Below are 19,070 nucleotides of genomic sequence, written 5' to 3'. Positions count from 1 at the left end.
TGGAGGCAGCTGGTGGTGGTAAGAACCCGGATGCTGGGGAATGGGGGTTGGAGCTGACATGGGGGCACAAGGGAAAGAGCTCTGGGACAAGGGGTGCAGGGGGTGGTGGGGACGGTAGTGCTCCGTCTGCATGGCTATGAGTGCCTGGATAGAGTCCGCTTGGCACTCCAGGATGCTTATCAGCCGCTCCGTGCTTTGCTTCCTGTGCGTTACGTTTTCCTTGCGGATCCTGCTTTCCCTCTCCCTCCACTCCTATGCTTTTTGATTCTCTGTGAGAGATTGATGCATCACTTTGTGCAGCATGTCATCTTTGCTTTTTCGCGGTCTCTTCCGGAGGTTTTGCAGCCTCTCAGCCGGTGATATCACGGACAGCCGAGATCTCAAGGTTGCATCTGTAAAGGCAAAATGCAATACTTAACAGAGGCAGCATTGTTTGTACCAGACAGAGTAATTCCCCCGCACGTAAGGAGGGCACATACAGTCTTCACAATAGCATAATTTTCCCATCCCAAAGAGAGCGAACACAACCCATGGGAGCCCCGAAATGGTGAGTAAGGGGGACTGATTGTTTCAGGGCTGTACTGTCCTCTGGGTTTCTGTGTGTTGGGGAGAGCAAACAGCTGCAGGGGGCACCTACACTGAACACTATCCCAACATTTTCCACAGGATTTTATCCTGGAAGATATCTTGCTGCTGAGGGTCACCTGGGAAGCAAGGGAGGGTCTTCTACTGTAATGTGGATTCCGCCCTGGTCCCTATGCAGCTTGCCTGTGTGCAGCAATGATCCCCCACCCCTCGCGGTACAGTGGCGCGGACGCGTTAGCCTGACTGGGACAAGGACCACAGTGGCTCTCCCAATAAACCTGCGCAAGCGCATTGCCCACGCTCTGGATGAGACTTTTGAAGAGATTACCGAGGCCGATTACCACGACGTGATAGACCACATCAATGCGTTATTCCGCATCTAGGCATGCATGCATGCAGCCCTAACCCTCCCTCCTCTCCCGAAAAATTTCCACCCTGAAAATAAAAGCCGCTTAGTGGGAACCTGCTCCTCTGTTTGTCCTCCACCAAGCACCGGCTGCTGCAACTGGCTACCTTCCTCCTGGCTTGAGAAGAGCTCCTGGCTGCATGCCTCCAGGGACTCTGGGGTGTCTTCCCACACCCCAGTACCCTCACTCTCGCTTTCCTCCTCCTCCTCCCCCTGCTCTGAAGTGTCCCAGGTGGTCCTCGGAGTGGACTGGAGAACCAAGATTCTGCTTCCTATGAGAGGCAGTGTGTTTCAGTCCAGCAGAGGAATGATGAACACTACACAGAAGCAGTTAAGAGAATGCCAAGCTAAGCAGACAGCCCTTTACAGCAAAAGAGCAAAGACTTGAGGCTACTTTGCACAAGGGAGCAGTTCTGGCTTAACCATTAAATTGTCACTTAAAGCAATGGCAAAAGCCAACAGTCGAAAATTCTGTGGAACACAGGTCAAGTAGCTACAGTCTCAGGTCAGTGGTGGAGATTAAATCAAATACAACTGTATAATAGCAACAGAGAGCTGGCACACTTGGACAAACAGGGCCAAGCCCAGGACCAGGAGGACACAGAGAGTCTCAGCTACCAGTTGTCCTGAAATAGGAGAGTCAGAGAAAAAGGTGCATGAGCAATACCGAGGAATAAAAGGATGCCCACCTATAGAATGAAGCCAACAACACGGTGGAAACAAATCCTCCACCAACAGGGATAACCCAAAGAAGAAATAGGAGACTAGTTTGAAGACTAGCATACTTGAAAGACTATGAACCCTAACAAACCACAATGGATTGATAGTAAAGTCCATGTCCCTTTGATGGCTATGTACTAGTAACATCTGGCCCCAGAAAGTCAGCAAGTAGCTTCAGGCTTTTTTGCAGGCATGTCAATAACTGTTTTTTTAATTTGCTGGCTGAATCAAAATAACTGGAAAAAATGTTTTGGGTGGACCGAAAATAATGTTTTTTCCACAAACAGAAAGTGGAAAAGAAAGTTTGGGGTTTAATTAAACATTTTGTTCAACCCAAAACACAGTTTCATATTTTACCCCCCTTTTTAATTTTTTAAATTAAATTGAAGTAAATTTTGAAGTGAATTTTGAATAAAAAAATGTCAAAACCAAAATGTTTTTTTTTCAGAATTTCATTTTTTTTTATGAGTGAGCAGAATCTGCATTTTCAGAGGAAAAAGAATTATGTGTGAAAAATGTTGTCCAGCTCTACCATCCATAACAACAAAAATTGTTAAAAGGGAAGATATAATAATCGACATGGAACTTGAAGAGAGGAGCACAGGGTGCAGGAAGGAAGAGTTTGGAGGAGTCACCACGTTGTTCCTGTTGGGAGGAGAAATTGGTGATTGAGTCAGGTATTTTCTTTTATGCAATTTTGTTCCTTAACAAAGAACAACATGAGAGAGTTTCCTGGCTCACAGCATCAAGCCTCTTTGGGTATATCTACACTACAGTACAACAGCCACAACTGGCTCATGTCAGCTGACTCAGGCTCAATTCCAGAACAGGACATGTACACTGCAATTTTATAGCCCCACAGCCTGAGCCCCAAGAGCCTGAGTCAACTGACATAGGCCAGCAATGGGTGTTCTATTGCCGTGTAGACATACCCTTTCAGACCACACCTAGTCCAAAATCTCTCTCTAGGCTTCAGGGGACATACAGATTTACATCTGCCTATGTTTTAGGCAGTGTTCTGTGTTTGGTTTAGGCACCCTATTGTTTCTTTCATTTAACCTGAATGAAAAGCAGCTGTTAACCTCACCAGCTTCAGTGTAGTTTAACTCAACATATATCAGTATTAAACTGACATTAGTCAAAAGTGCAGTGCAATGCCCAATTACCAGCCCTAATGATCGCTGAGGAACTGACTACTACTGGGCTGGCCAGGGCTACTAGCAGCCTGAGACAAGTACTGGGCTTGCAGCACTCCTGTTCCTCTTCACTGCATTTCAGACTGTAGGGAAGGCAATCATTGTTGAGGGTTTCCTCATTCCATAGGTGCTGGAACTAGAGGTGCAGGGGGTGTGGAAGCTCCCCCTGCCTTGTGGTTTCCATTATATCCAGGGTTTACGGTTTGGTTCAATGGTTCCAGCACCCCTGCCTCATTCAGCAGGAATAGGGATGGAATGTTGGAAACAGAAGATTCTGTGGCCGTTGCAAATGACAACTGACGATAAAGACAATACCTAAAATGTACACAGTGCTTTTCAGTCGAAGAAGAGCTATTTGAAAGGGCTCCTCCTGAAAGAGCAATAGGGCTGATTTTCTGCTCCAGGTGAGCTCTGCTTAGTAAGGAATGGAAAGAGAGGCAAAAGTGATTAATCATCCTCACCATTATAAAAGGCCTTCAAACCTTCTAAGCACCTGCCTAGTCTGGCCCTGTCTCCAGCATAAGTTGAACAGCCTCTGAGTTAATAGTCTTCTGTGTTGAAATGAGTCTAGAGGGGCGGGTACAGATGCTGAAGACAGCTCCTTATTGCCTTGCCCTCTGCCTCTCAGCCCTGGTCTACATACACAATTTAGATTGACCTAGATCAGGGGTCGGCAACCTTTGAGAAATGGTGTGCCAAGTCTTCAGTAATTTAAGGTTTTGCATGCCAGTAATAAATTTTACATTTACAGGGGCCCCCAGACTGGCAGCGGGCTGAGCGGGGCCGGTGGCAGGGACCCTGGCTGGCAGGGGCTGGCAGATGGAAACCCAGACCCACAGCGGGCTGAACAGCTCATCCTGCTACCGGTCTGGGGTTCTGTCCACTGGCCCCTGCCAGCCGGAGTCCCAGCTGCCGGCTCCATTCAGCCCGCGGCCGGCCTGGGGTTCCGTATATCCAGGCCAGTAGCGGGATGAGCGGAGCTGGTGGCCGGGACCCCAGACCGTCAGCACGCTGAGCTGCTCAGCCCACTGCTGGTCTGGGGTTCCGCCCACCGGCCCCTGCCAGCCAGGGTCCCAGCTGCCGGCCCCGCTCAGCCCACTGCCAGCTGGGGGTTCCGTCCATTCAGGCCAACAGTGGGCTGAGCGGGGCTGGGACCCTGGCTGGCAAGGGGCCAACGGCCAGAACCCTGCACTGGCAGTGGGATGAGTGGAGCTGGTGGACGGAACCCCAGACCGGTGGCGGGATGAGCGGCTGAGCCAGCTGACAGTCTGGAGTTCTGGCTGCCGGCTCCTGCCAGGCCAGCCAGGGTCCTGGCCGTTGGCCCCACTCAACCCGCTGCTGGCCTAGGATTCTGTTCACCCAGGCAGGCAGCCGGCTGAGCGGGGTCGGTGGCCGGGACCCCGGCTGGCAGAAGCGTGCCAGTAAAAATCGGCTCACGTGCCGCAGGTTGCCAACCCCTGACCTAGATCCATCACTTGGGGTGTGAAAAATTCATAATTAAAGCTTAATTTAATAATAACCATAATTAAAGCAGCCAAGCCTGCTGTGTAGACATGGCTAGGTCAACAAAAGGCTTGCGGAAGCAGATTACCTACATTGACTGAACTCCCCCGCCATCCTGATAGGATATTTTATCCACACCTATTTCAGACCTGTTCAGCTACAGCTTTAATGGAGCAATTAGTACTAAATTTAAGCTTGTCTCATTCTTGTACCCAGGGCTCCATTTTCAGGCGTGTGGCAGGGGGGATTACTTTATATGTCCACCATTTACCCCATGCCACCTCACCCAGATTTTTGCCTGCAGGATGGGGACACAACTTTGCTGGGTGGAGTCCAGCCTTCTACACCATTCCCTCCTCCGGCGGCCCAACAGCCGCCTTCCTGGCACGTCAGAGAATGGCAGCAACAAGTGCCGCCTCCACTACGGAGTAGCTCTCACGGCTCCGTCCCCTCCGGCGTCGCCCCGCTTGGCGCATGGCAACGCGCTGCTCGCAGACGGGCGCGCACGTGGGTGTCATTCACCCCTGTGCCCAGCACCAGCGCAAGGCCGTGGAGCGCGGCGCATGGGAAGCGGCCCCCTCCCGCTCCCGTCTGGCTGGCGTCTCCGGCGGGGGGGCGGCGCTTCCAGGGTGACAGACGGGTCTAGGCCACAGTCTAGTGCGCACGCGTCAGTTCCGGCGGGGACGGGAGAGCGGCGCGGCGCGGCGCGTGGGTAGGAAACGCCGCGGCGGCGGGGCAGAGAAACATGGCGGCGGCCGCGCAGCTCACGGATGAGGAGCTGTTCTCGGAGCTTAGGCGCTTCGGCCTCTCCCCGGGGCCGGTCACCGAGAGCACCCGGCCCGTCTACCTGAAGAAGCTGAAGAAACTGCGGGAGGACGAGCGGGCCGGAGCCCGCGGCAGCGCCAACAAGACCCGGAACAGCAACAACAATAACACGGGGGCCGGGGCAGCGCCGGGCGAAGGCGGCGGCAGAGCGGCCCCGGGCATGGGGGCCCGGCTGGCCAGCCCCGACCAGCCCTACTTGCCGGGCGGTGCAGGCGGGGGCAGCCGGAGCCGCGCAGCACCCCCTGCCGGGGGCGGCAAAGTGCTGCTGGGTTTCAGCTCGGACGAGTCGGATGTGGAGGCCAGTCCCAGGAGCCAGGCCGGCGCCGGGGGCGGCAGCAGCAGCCGGAGGGAGCGGGCGTCGCCCCCAGTCCGCGGCTTGAGGCCCGCAGCCTCTCATGGAGCCTGCAGCGAGAGGAACAGTTTCCTCCCTGAGGCGGGCAGGAGGAAGCCCAGTGCCTGGTGGGGGGCGGTGGCCAGGAGACCGACGGCCACGGCGGAGGCCCAGACTCAGGGCATGCGGGAGCCTGGGGAATGGGCGGAGGAAGAGGACGGGGAGGAGCGGCAGTGGAAGAACCGGACTGTGAATGGTAATAGGCACCCCTCCCTTGGCGGCAGGGCCGAGTACTCCGACTCGGAGGAGGAGGGGGGGAGAGCCAAGCAGCAGGTATTGAAGGAGGAGACTGCACCCCGCCAACACCGGGGCAGACGGAGCCTGAGCAAATCTCCTGCCCCATTCACGGCCAGCAAATGTGCTGCAGCCGGCGCTGGCATGATGGAGACGGGCCAGCAAAGGGCTGGAGGAGGCGGCGGTGCTGGTGTAATCGCAATGAATGACAGGGCGGAGGCGGCTGCTGCTGGAAGTCTAGACAGGGGCAGAAATCAGGAGGAGGAGGCAGCGGTGAGGAGGGGGGGAGATTGTGAAAACTTGGACACCAGCCCTTCCATCCCCAGATACCGCAGCACCTCCTCCAAGAATTCCCCTCCACTCTTGCTACTGCCGCAGCGCACAGACATGGACAGCAGTAAAAGCAGTGACCCTCTGGGCACTGTTAGGAAAGCAGCCAATAATCATGTTCTCAGCGGCGCTGCTGGTGGCTTTAATATTGAACCCAGGATTTATTCAGCTACCAACAGCCTCCCCCTGGGGGCTGCCACCCCCTCTTCCCTTAGAATCAATCACTCCAACCACACGGGCTCTAATCACACCTACCTGAAAAACACCTATAAGCAAAAGCTTTCTGAGCCTGAGGAGGAGCTTCTCCAACAGTTCAAGAGAGAGGAGATATCCACCACCGGAGGCTTCAGTGCACATTACCTGTCCATGTTTCTCCTAACTGCTGCATGCTTGTTTTTTCTGATACTGGGACTCATGTACGTGAGAATGAGAGGTTCGGGAGTAGCCGAGCATGGGGAAGTCAACAGTAAGTATTAGCTCAAGGGTAAGGGGGGGGTCTCTTACCCGGTGCTATTTTGTGCTTTAACACTTTTCACTTCAGGGTCTTGATAGCATAATCTTCCCAGTGCATCTGTAGTATAGGTAAGTAGTGTTCCCACTTCCTGATGTGTAAATTGAGGCACAGAAGGATTATGACTTGCTCAAGGTGACCCATGAGTCTATTTGACAACTGTGTGTAGAAACTGACTCAATCTCCTGCTCTAACCTGTTGACACCTGTCTATCTAGCATGACTTTTCCGTTTCACTAAGCACTTTCATATTTGTTTTATTACAACTCAGCTTATGAAAGGTCAATAGAAAAATTAGGTGGTAAGGCCTTATGTTGGTATGATCTCAGTAAGATTCATCTGCATTCAGATGTCTTTGATCCAAATAGTCAAGCAGATTCAGTTTTAATACATAAGTGAAGCTGTGTAATCAAATGAAGCATAACCCAGGTTTGGATGATATTTTCACAAATGAGGTTATGCTGCAAAAGGTTTGGTTTTTGCTCTAGTTCAGTGGTTCTCAAACTATGGGGCAGGCCTCCCAAGGGAGGTGCAGGAATGTGTCAAGGGAGGCATGAGCTGTGTGCTTTTTTGGGAAGAGCTTTGTCTGTCAGCCTCAGGATGCTGGGGCTCATGCAGAAGGGCCATGCACACCCGGGATGTGGGGATAAAGGGTACAGCCAGAGCTCCACTGCCCTGGGGCTGACAGCTGCAGCACTGCCACCCAAGCTCAGATTCCTCCTCCCCACTGCCCTCACCAAGAGGTGGCTCAGGATCTCAAACCCCCCCCGCCCGCCCGCCTGCCGCCAGTCCTCACCTGGAGGTTGTGGGCTCCAGCTGTTAGCCCTGGGTTGGCAGCAGCAGTGCAGAAGTAAGGGTGGCAATGGGGTGATAAGTCTTCTGTGAAAAGTGATATTGATGAATATAATTTTTTTTCCACATTGCCACCCTTACTTTTGTGCTGCTGCTGGCCTGGCACTGCTTTCAGAACTGGGTGCCTGGCCAGCAGCCACTGCTCTCTGGTCTGCCTTCAGAGCTGGGTGGTGGTGCGTATTTGTGTGTGAGGGGCTGGGGTGTAAACAACTACAGAGAGGGGTCCTGATCAAATAAGTTTGAGAACCACTGCTCTAGGTTGATGTGATGTAGTTAGTGCTTTCTAGCAGAGATCTTGATCTAAATTTAAGATTGACTATCCTGTATAAAATACAGATTGAGGCCTTAATTTGAGCATCATAGCAGCCTTTTAAGTCTTCACATAATACCTATTTTGACTTCTTAAATATGTGGAAGTAACTTTTAAAAATGACTTAAAATTAATTTAGAAACTGCCATTCTGTAACCCAAAACGGGTGCAAAAATGGAAATGTATCATCTCAGGGTGCTGAATCATGCTAATTCAACTCTTGGCCTCCCTGAAATGGGCATCAAAACTATCTATTAACTGTAGTGGTATTTTCTTTATCTGGACAGCTGTTCATTAGAAATTAAAAAGATGACAGAATCTTGTCTTAAGGAGAGTGAGCAACAGTTAGATGGTAATATGTAGTCATTAGTGTTTTATGCTGGTCTTGGAAGTGACTGAGGTGAAAGGCTGCATATATCCTTAGTTGAAGTAAGCGTGTAACATGGAAAACAGATGGAGGTGTAATCCGTGCCATAAACTGCTTGCAGACTAGATAGACAAACTAATTCAAGACACAGATACAATAGATGTAGGAAGATGAATATATTAGAATATAGCAAATGTGTATTTCCTTGTGTGTGTGCAGTGCCCTAGCACAATGGGGCCCTAATCCCTGATTGAGGCCTCTAGGTGCTACTGCAATACAAAGTATTAATTTATCCCTGGAACCTATTGGGGCTCTTGCAACAGCAAATAGTTGTCAGATACATTTTGAATCCTTCTTCTATTCTGGAATGGGAAAGAGCCCCCCATCCCCCCAACACTAGTCTTTTGCCTGTGGAAGGGGATGTAGCAGTTGCTCTGCCATTTTTATGGTCTACTGCTGACAGTGGCCTTCTCAAGCAGTAGCAGAGTAATAGGTATGTTTGTCAGTTTTATTGCTACCCACATGGCTCAGAAGAGCTGCAGTCTTCTGCTGTTTGGGAAAGCTGTGAACATAAGGCAACACACTGGAATAGACTGAATACTCAGGAACATATCCCTGTAATGTATAACCATAATAGCTAGAAACTTGTTTCTTTTTATTAAGTGATGCTGAGCACCACAACTCTCATTGAAGTTTTTAATAAAAGACAAAAGTATTAAATTCTGAAGATTTTGATGGGCAAGTTTCCCACTGGTGAACAGTCAAATGCATTTTACAAGCCCTCCTGAAGACTGAGGTCTAGTTTACAAAGTTAGGTTGACATAGCTATATTGGTCAGGGTGTGCCATAGCTGTGCCAACCTAACTCATGGTGTAGACGCAGCTAGGTCCAAAGAAAATTTTCATTGATGTAGGTACTGTTGCTTGGGAGGGTGATAGTCCTAACTCAATGGGGAGAAGGGGGTAAACCTTTTCATCAGTGTAGGCTCTGGCTACATTACAGAGTTATGCTGGCATAGCTGTAGTGACCTAGCTATGCCTATATAGTCTCCGGAGTGTGGATATACCATAAGCTGGATTTCTCAATCACTATACAAAAAGTACATTGTATGTAAACGTATCTTGAACTTTTTGTATTTGGAAGAAAGCTACTTCTCTTTTGAATCAGAGTTTAGAGCAGTGGTGTCATAAGAACAGCCATACTGGGTCAGACCAAAGGTCCATCTAGTCCATCCATTATCCTGTCTTCCGACAGTGGCCAATGTCAGGTGCCCCAGAGGGAATGAACAGAACAGGTAATCATCAAGTGATCCATTCCCCGTTGCTCATTCCCAACTTTTGGCAAACAGAGGCTAGGGTCACCATCCCTGCCTGTCCTGGCTAATAGCCATTGATGGACCTATCCTGCAGGATATATGTTCAGCCCTCACACTGAAAAAATATGTCAAAAAAGGTAAAGGGGTCACAATCAATGCTTGGTCCTATTCTGTCAAGTATCAGAGGGGTAGCCGTGTTAGTCTGGATCTGTAAAAGCAGCAAAGAGTCCTGTGGCACCTTATAGACTAACAGAAGTTCTGGAGCATGAGCTTTCGTGGGTGACTATGAAAACTCATGCTCCAAAACTTGGTAGTCTATAAGGTGCCACAGGACTCTTTGCTGCTGGTCTTATTCTGCTTCCTTTGCATTGTCTAGGTCAGGAGTAGGCAACCTATGGCACGCGTGCCGAAGGCGGCATGCAAGCTGATTTTCAGTGGCACTCACACTGCTCGGGTCCTGGCCACCAGTCCGGAGGGCTCTGCATTTTTAATTTAATTTTAAATGAAGCTTCTTAAACGTTTTAAAAACCTTATTTACTTTACATACAACAATAGTTTAGTTATATATTATAGACTTATAAAAAGAGACCTTCTAAAACATTAAAATGTATTACTGGCACGCGAAACCTTAAATTAGAGTGAATAAATGAAGATGCGACACACCACTTCTGAAAGGTTGCTGACCCTTGGTCTAGGTGGTAGAAAGGCAGCAGAAACCACCTGTACGTTCCCTGCTGGAGACCCCTCTGATGAGGGGGAGCCCCTAGAGGACTATAAATAGAGGCTGTGCGCATCTGATCCGCGAAAATGATCTGCGGATATCTGCAGATTTGCAGTGCTTTAGATATAAAATTTGGATCCGCATCCATCTGTGATCAGCAAAAATGGTCTGTGGATATCTGCGGATTTGCAGGGTTCTAACTATAAAGCCAGTCCTGCATGTTTTTCTCCACAGCCTCTGGCATGGGGGCAAGTTCAGGGCAGGAAATCATCTGATTGGAACGTAACATGCTTTGGCTACTTCCAGCTAGTGTGTGGTCCCTGGGTAACTATTGCCAACTAGCACCAGCAGCCTCCAGGCTACTCCAGTTTTGACTTGGGCAGAGAATTGTGGAACCTGTAACTGGTTATTTGTTCTCAGCTTCTCTTTTTCTCTCTCTCCTGCTGCCTTGGATGGCTGTGTCAGGTGCTTCTTAGGCTCAGATAGAGCCAGTCTGGCTCTCTCCTGCAGGAGCCTGGTGGCTCCTATAGTTCTGTGGGATGTCATCTATATTCCTCCCCATAGTGACAGGGTCGATTCAACATTTTCTTTTCAAAATAGTACAGTATATCTCAGGGCACATACTTAGAATTAATAATCAAATACCTATTTTCTTGTCACCTCTTAAAGGCCACAAGTTGGACAATACTGTTTGAGTAACTAGTCCTATGTTCTATTATAGAAAACACTTTTCCTGTATAGCTGCTTTGGACTTTACTGAATTGTATTTCACACTTTTTTATGGAAATATCTTGGAGTTGGAACAAAAGCCTCCCAAAACATCAGTCAAATAGTGTGGTTCTCTTCCCCCCCACCCCCCAGTGAAATGAAATTAAGTTTTTGCTGGGTGTAATTTTCTTCACCTAATAATCTAGGTACTGAGAGAATGCTTTTTCTGTTGAGTGTAAGATATGGTAAGAGGTGGTTAGTCTTTTTTTCTTTTATTTTTTTCTTGTTTTAAAACCCTGTTCAATACTTTGATTAGAAAAGTGGCAAGCACTAACTCTTTCATGAAGTAAGTGACTTGTAAACAGTGCATAAGTTCTCGTGTCCTGTGTAAGTGGTGTGCACGTTAAATTAGTCTCTAGTATATGACTGGGCATTGAGTGGTTGAACTTCAAAAACTATCTGACTGTCGTCTTTCAGTTCTCATTTTCTCAAAAAGCCTTAGCATCTTTCTATTCCTACCCCCAAACTATTAAAAAAAATGCATAGTTGGAATATTCCATAAACTTGTAAATTACATTTAAGCTATGTCTGTCACTTTGCACCAGAATTACATCTTAAAGAAACAAGTTATTTTAAATATTATTTTGAGCTCTCCCTCAAAACTGGCCCTATCTCTTCTCGTAGTTCACCGTCATTGTGTCAAGAAACACTCCTGTTGCGAAGCACAGCAATGAGAGGGTTTAATTTCAGACTAGAGCATTTTTGGCATAACTTTTTTTTGGCTTGTATTCAGTTGTTTCTCACAACTGGGAATCCTCAAGGAATGAGTAAAGTGCTATGTGATTTATACCGAAAAACACAAAAATTTACTTTTTACAATGCATACACATCTTTCACTTTCATGTACGTTTTTGTTCCTTAGCCTCAGTAACATCTAACTCACTCCAAAATGTGTAAGCCAGTAAAGGTGAAATCCATTTTTTGCTGAACTGTATAAAACTTTTAGCTCATGACAGCATTTACTCTTTGGAGCCAGTGGGATGTTAGTGATCCAGCTGTGATACTGTGAATACATATAGCTGTTAAGTGTCTCTGCATGAACTGCCAAGCACTTCAAGTGACTGCTTATCTTGACAGGTTTCAGAGTGGTAGCTGTGTTAGTCTGTATCAGCAAAAACAACTAGGAGTCCTTGTGGCACCTTAGAGACTAACAAATTTATTTGGGCATAAGCTTTCATGGGTTAGAATCGACTTCGTCAGATGCATGGAGTGGAAAATACAGGAGCAGGTATAAATCCATGAAAAGATGTGAGTTCCCTTACGAAATGTGAGGTCAGTCTAATGAGACAATTCAGTTGAGTTAACGTCTTGTGTTTTTTTTCACAGTAAAAGAATGGGAAATTCAGATAAGGATTATAGAGATGTAACCTCCCCTCCAGCAAATAAGTCTTGAGTGCATAGTAAGGTTTCTGTTGGCAAAATAAGAAAAAGAAGAGTATTGTATAGTGCAAAGTGAAATTGTTAAACTAGTTCAAAACATGCTGGGAAATAACCTCTCTGGCACATCACTCTAAAAGCAGTGAGGACACGAGACCTTAAAATAAAAGTAGTATATATTTGGAGACTTTATATGGTAGATCAGGGGTAGGCAACCTATGGCACATGTGCCGACGGCGGCACACAAGCTGATTTTCAGTGGCACTCACACTGCCTGGCTGCTGGCCACCGGTCCGGGGGGCTCAGCATTTTAATTTAATTTTAATTGAAGCTTCTTAAACATTTAAAAAACCTTATTTACTTTACATACAACAATAGTTCAGTAATAAATTATAGACTTGTAGAAAGAGATCTTCTAAAAATGTTAAAATGTATTACTGGCACGCAAAACCTTAAATTAGAGTGAATAAATGAAGACTCAGCACGCCACTTCTGAAAGGTTGCCGACCCCTGTGGTAGATTGTACATAAGAGAGACAAGGTGTGCCCAACTTCTGTTGTTGGGAGACAAGCTTTTAGCTTGCATGCAGCTATTCTTGTCCCGAAGAAAGCTCTGTATAAGCTCAAAAGCTTGTTTCTTACCAAAAGAAGTTGGTTCAATAAAATATGCTACCACACCCTCCTTGTCTCTATAATATCTTGGGACCAACACGGCTACAACACTATATACATTCTTTATGCAGTCAGTACTTTGTAGTTTATTTCACAAGTGGCAGAGTAGAAGATATGTGATGTGGAGACTCATTGGTCTAGCTCCTTGTTGGGGTTATTGACTTGTTTAGAGGTAGACTAAAATTCTGAATCAAAGAATTGGGAAGCTGAGCCAAGAATGAATATCTTCATATTGGGGCCATGTTTTGGGTTAGTTCACCAGGAACCTGAATCCTTGATTAAACACTTCAGGTTTGTGGACATTTTGGAACTCTTGGGAGCAAACTGGATTTATAAGAGGTAGAGTGAAGTGCTACTTATTGGTGGAGAACAGGGCTGTGAAGGAACGTAGTGAAAGGAATTTACTGTAACCATCTATTAAAATCACCATCTATAAGCTCAATTTATCTGAAAATAATGCTATTATCTTTTGCTTTCTACGTGACTACTTTCTACCATGAGATGATTTTGAAACTGGAGCTACCTGGCGATTTATCTGAATTGTGAAGCTGATCAAAAAATAAATCACTTTGTTCTTTAGGTCTGAGTGCAGTGCTTACAGTAGTAAAAATTAATTGTTGGTTAATAAAATGTGTGTGGGGTAAGCAAAGATCCAATATTGAGTCAGAAAATGAACACACAGGCCTAAAGAGGATGAAATTCTCTTGACCGCCTATGCTATTTATCACTTATCAGTGACCTGGAAGAAAAATAATTACTGATTGCACTTGACCCCAAAATTGGGGGAGCAGTAAATAATTAAGAGAACAGCTCAACAGGTGACCAGTTCCGAGCAATCTGGATTGTTTGGTAAGCTGGGCACTAGCAAACAACATGCGTTTTAATATGGCTAGACTTATACATCTAGGAACAAAATGTAGGCTATCCTTGCAGGGTGGGGGACTCTATGCTAGGAAGCAACAACTCTGAAAAAGATATGGGGGTCATGGTGCGACTCTGTGGCCAAAATAGCTAATGCAGTCCTGGAACGCATAAACGGGGAAATCTTGAGTAGAAGTAGAGAGGTTATTTTACCTCTGTATTTGGCACTGGTGTGTCTGCTGTTGGAATACAGTGGGCAAGTCTACACTACAAAATTAAGTTGACCTAAGTTATGTTGACATATAGCCACCACAGTAATTAAATAGCTTTTGCATACTACACTTCTTGTGGTGGAGGTGCGCATCCTCACCAGAAACACTTGGACCGATTTACTTGTCAGTGTGGGGCATTGTGGGACAGTTTCTGAAAGGCAGCAACAGTGGATGTGTAGGTGGGGTGGCTGTGTATGAGTGCTGGAAGCTCCCTAGAAGTGTGAGGGAGGCACCAGTGCCAGGACCGTGGCCCCACGCCTTGCTTCCCCTGAGGCTTTGACTTTGCTCCATCCCGAGGCCCTGCCCCAGCTCTGAGGGTCCCCGGCTTGCACTTCTCCACCCCCTCCCCAGGAGAGGTGCGGGTGGGGGGAAGAGGTGGAGCGGAGGCAGGGCCTTGTGGGGCCCCAAGGAGTGGCCACTGGCTGGGTGCTAGTGGCTCCCCACTTCTTGGGAGTTTCCAGCGGCGGCGTTTCAAAGGTGGCGAGCCAGCATTCCTCCAAGGGGAGGTGCACTGCATCTGGCATTTCTTGCCTATTTGGGAAGGTTTAGCCTTCCCAAGCCTCTTATTCCTGCCGCTCATGAATGGATGTAAGCAACGCAGTGTCTACACTGACACTGTATCTACCTAATTACATTGATCTAAGCACTATGCCTCTCGCGGTGGTGGAGTTAAATCGGTGTAGTGGGTGAGATACATTGGTGCAAGCTACCATTTAGTGAAGACGCTTACAGAGTTGGGTCAACGTAAGCTGACTTATGTCGACCTAATTCTGTAACATAGACCAAGGCTGTGTCAACTTCTAATGCCCATGATTCAGAAAGGATGTTGATAAATTGGAGAGGGTTCAGAGAAGAGCCCTGAGAATGATTAAAGAATTAGAAAACATGCCTTATGGTCTTACAGTGATTTGATTCAAGGACTTAATGTGTTTAGCTTAACAGAAAAGGTTAAGGGCTGACTTGATTACAGTCTATAAGTATCTGGGGAACATTATGAGATATTTGGGCTCCTCAGTGTAGCAAAGAAAGGTATAACACTATCCAGTGGTTTGAATTTGTCTAGCTTCAACTTCTGACTGACAATAAAGCGTAAATTTTTGACGGTGAGTGTAATTAAACATTTGAACAATTTACCGTGGTTCATGGTGACCATTTTTAAATCAAGATTTTTTTAAAAAAGATATGTTTTGGGAATTATTTTGAGGAAATGATTTGGCTCGTTTTATAGGAGATCAGACCAATGATCACAATGGTCCCTTCTGGCCTTGAAATCTAAAATGTAAAAGAAAAAGCTTTAAAAATATTTTTAGAAAAATTAGACAAGCTGATCTGAATGAGATGCAGAGTTAAGAAGCTGTACCAGTTTGAGATAGTTTTGCTTGGAATACAAAGAATCTGTTTTATGCTCTGATAGAGTAAGAAGAGATCGCTTTCTTCTAAAAGATGATATTCTGTCATTCTTCAAGTTGTAAAAGAAATGAAGTTATTCAGGGATGTTCCTATGGGTGTACTTACAAATTTAAGAAATAGGGGACCTGGCGGTGAATCTATCATGGCAGTCTTCTATCTTCGCCATGGTATTTTGCACCTGCATTCTTGTGTAAGCACAAAGAATGCAGGTGCAAAATACCATGCTTTTAGAAGGTGTTACTGATTTTAAAATATTGCTTGTGGTACTTCAATTATGTGTGAAAATTGCCTAATAACTGGGATAGAGACGAGGGGTTTATTCCTTAATAAACTGAACACTTTAAGAAAAGTGTATTCCTTTAATTACTGAATGCTTTCTTTTACACTGATTATTTAGTTTGTTCAGCGAAATCTAGGGCATTCTTCCTTACACTTCAGTTGCAAGTTCCCTTTTAACCAAAGACCTGGCGGGCAGATGGAAATTAAGAGGAACTGAAAGGATAGTGTTCTATTATTCATAATGTACAAATGAGTAACTCTCCTAAAAAAACTTTAGAAGATTCTAACTGACAAGTTTCTTCTTGGCTTGGCAAGCTGTTCAATTGACTGCCTATTTGTCCATGGGCAGGTACTGTCAAATATTCCAGTGAAAATGCTTTCATGTAGTCAGCAGGTTTTTTTAATTGCATCATGATGCCATGTCTTGATCACTCACTTGGTATTAGCATGTAGCGAACTTTTGGGGGGAAAACGTGTACTGCTTGAGAGTTGAGCATCTTGATTGTCTGGACTCTTCTAGAACAAATGTATGTATATCTTTATTTTAATATCAGGCCATCAATAAACCTGACAGTTCACAAAGCACATTAATCAAGTTTTAAAGACTTGCTCCCTGCCCTGAAGAGCCTACAGTCTAAACTTACTCCTCAAACATACATAATGAACTCAGAAGGGATAGGGGAGGGGAGAGGAAGATTCTGTCATTACACATCCCCCAACATACAGAGAAAAGATGCACACAATCAAGCTGACCGAAGAGTTGGCCTGCATATTTTCATTTAAAAACAACTTTTTACAGTTGCAGTGTTTATTTGTTTAATTTCATTTCTTTTTTTGTAACCGTTCAGTCTTGAATAATATTCACATTTAAATGCTAACATAACACTTTTAGAAAGGTAATTCTTTCATATTTTAGAACTTCATTTAACTTTTGCATTATTCTGAGTTAATAAGTAATTTTTTAAATTAGACATAAGTATATATCTAAGGTTATGCCTACTGCAGACCATAAAGTCTTACTTTTTTGTTACTTTTGTTGCAGCTAATAAATTAGTGCTCGTAAATATATGATCAATCTTTTGACCATTCAGATATGGCAAATACCAACCCTAGTCCTTCACCAGTGTTCTTCAGTTATAAGCATGCTGGCCTACTGTAAGCATAATCACAAACGCTGAGATGTCTTTTTCCCTAATTTAACAAGTCCATTCCAACAACCCATTGAAATACTATTTTGAAAAGGAAAAAACCAGAAGGTATTGCCACAGTTATTATTTGTATTGTGGTGTGCCTAGGGGTGGGTAGTAAGAACAATGGGGCTCCATTGTTCTAAGCACTGTACATGCAATATTAAGACAGCTCCTGCCCCAAAGCATACAGCCTAGCTATGACAAGAATACAGTGCGGTCTGGGGTGAGAGGAAAAGGATGGTACAACTCAGACTAGAGGAGCACAAGGTAATGGTAAACTCATTACACTGATAGCAATGGGCAGTGGTCCCAGCACACTAGTTGCTTAACTGCTTTCAAGTGTTTGTAGATATTACAACAGAGGTGAATTTTAAGGAGGTATCTGAAGAACAACCGTGTAGGGACTTTGTGGATTTTTTGGGGGGAGCTCCTTCTATGCATAAGGTGCATGTGAAGGTGTTGAAGGGGAAAACTGGAATAAAAGGCAATTAAGGGTGGCAGCCTTGGTGGAGCAGAGGCATTGGGATTGAAGGTCTGAAAATGTGTGACCTAAAACATAGGGGAAAACTGAGCTATGAAGGGCTTTAAAAATGAAGATCGGTAGCTTTTGTTTTTGCAATGGAAAAAGGGTAGTCAGAGGGGGATGATGTGACGAAAGGGGATGATGATGTGGTTGGAATCAGTGGTGTTGCTTGCTATGGGGCAAGGTGGGTAATTGCCCCCCATGCGTTGGTTCCTCTCTCCCCCAAGTTTTTCTGAAATGATGCACCTGGTTGGAATGACTTGCCAAGGAAATATTTGCAGCAACATGTTGAATTGAATTAAATGGGCCAAACAACATTCTTCAAGACTAGAAGGGAGGAGGAGGCTGCAGAAGTCAAAAGCGGGATGGGGGAGGGCCCGAACAAGAGTTTTAGTTGTTTGGATACCTCTTTTCTATATCTCAGAAGTTGCACAGGAAGAATCAGCAAGAATTAGTTGTCACCTATATGCATGCGCAGTACATCATAGTATCTTAATTTTGACTTCCGATAGAAGGCATGGGGCAGTAGCCATGCAAACCAAATTGCTGTGCTTTTAGGTTAACATGTTGTTTTAGCTACCGTCCTGTTTGTCAAAGAAAACAGAATGTTGGACTGTTCCAGTATTTATCTTGTAAAGAATACAGAAAATAAAATTAAGGTTCTCTGCTGTAGTCTAAGCATAGCATATGGCATAGTGATATGCCTGGTGATTGATATGTCCCAGCTTTTGGGATTTCAGACACTGAATATCCCTTTTCAAATATTGGTATAAACAGTCTAGTTAAAAGATACCTGACAATGGAAGAGATCTGAAAAGACTAGTACTGTATTAAAGGAGTTTGAGACTTGGGTGAGGTGAAAATGGTATGGATAAAAAACTAAATAGTAAACCAAGAAAGCTGATTAGAAGGTACAATGTGAGTGACAAATTCCTGTAGTCTTAAAATAATTTCTTATTCTTCATACTGTTTCTAAATTAACTTTGGCTGCATATGTTCATGTGCTAGGAAGACAGCTAACATTCTGGGTAGTGCTTAAATAACTTAACTTTTATAAACTGGGTCAGACATCTACTCAGTCACTTTGGACCAGATTATTTTGAAAGATATTTAGGTGGCTGAAGATGCAGATAGGCTCCTAGTGAGATTTTTTCATTTGCTTCTTTTAGGTTCCAAAATATTTTTAAAAATATGACTTTGTTACCTGGCTAACTCATTGGGACAGGGAAAAATAAATATGACTTAAATCACTTATGCAGCCTATTTTTTAGGATTATCACTCCTATTTTAAGTCCTAAAGAGTTGGGTAACTAACTGTCCTCTGGACTTCTGAAAATATCCCTCTAAATCGCTTAAGATTTAATGTTAGCACCTTAAAATCACAAGGGAGAGACCAGCTGTACCTGTAAATAAATTCTGGAACATAGTATTTGCCACTTGATTTTGCAGCCACA

At 45.4% G+C, this 19,070-nt stretch overlaps 1 protein-coding gene across 2 annotated transcripts in view; it reads left to right on the top strand.

The window, feature by feature from the left end:
- Positions 1-5,073: 5,073 nt before the first annotated feature.
- The window catches only part of LEMD3 (LEM domain containing 3), a 72,411-nt gene continuing 58,414 nt past the window's right edge, over positions 5,074-19,070 (top strand). Inside the window, exons 1-2 of one of the 2 annotated variants that reach the window (XM_039501996.1) lie at positions 5,074-5,374; positions 5,486-6,656. In XM_039501996.1, coding sequence (XP_039357930.1) covers positions 5,156-5,374; positions 5,486-6,656 — 1,390 coding nt within the window. In that variant the 5' untranslated portion in view covers positions 5,074-5,155. Of the gene's footprint in view, positions 6,657-19,070 lie in introns of both variants that reach the window. The other variant, XM_039501991.1, reaches the window with a different exon arrangement.

Source organism: Mauremys reevesii, linkage group 1 (genome assembly GCF_016161935.1).
Source record: "Mauremys reevesii isolate NIE-2019 linkage group 1, ASM1616193v1, whole genome shotgun sequence".
NCBI classification, from domain to species: Eukaryota; Metazoa; Chordata; order Testudines; family Geoemydidae; genus Mauremys; species Mauremys reevesii.
Note: the sequence above shows the minus strand (reverse complement) of the source record. Positions and strands in the feature narration are given on the sequence as shown.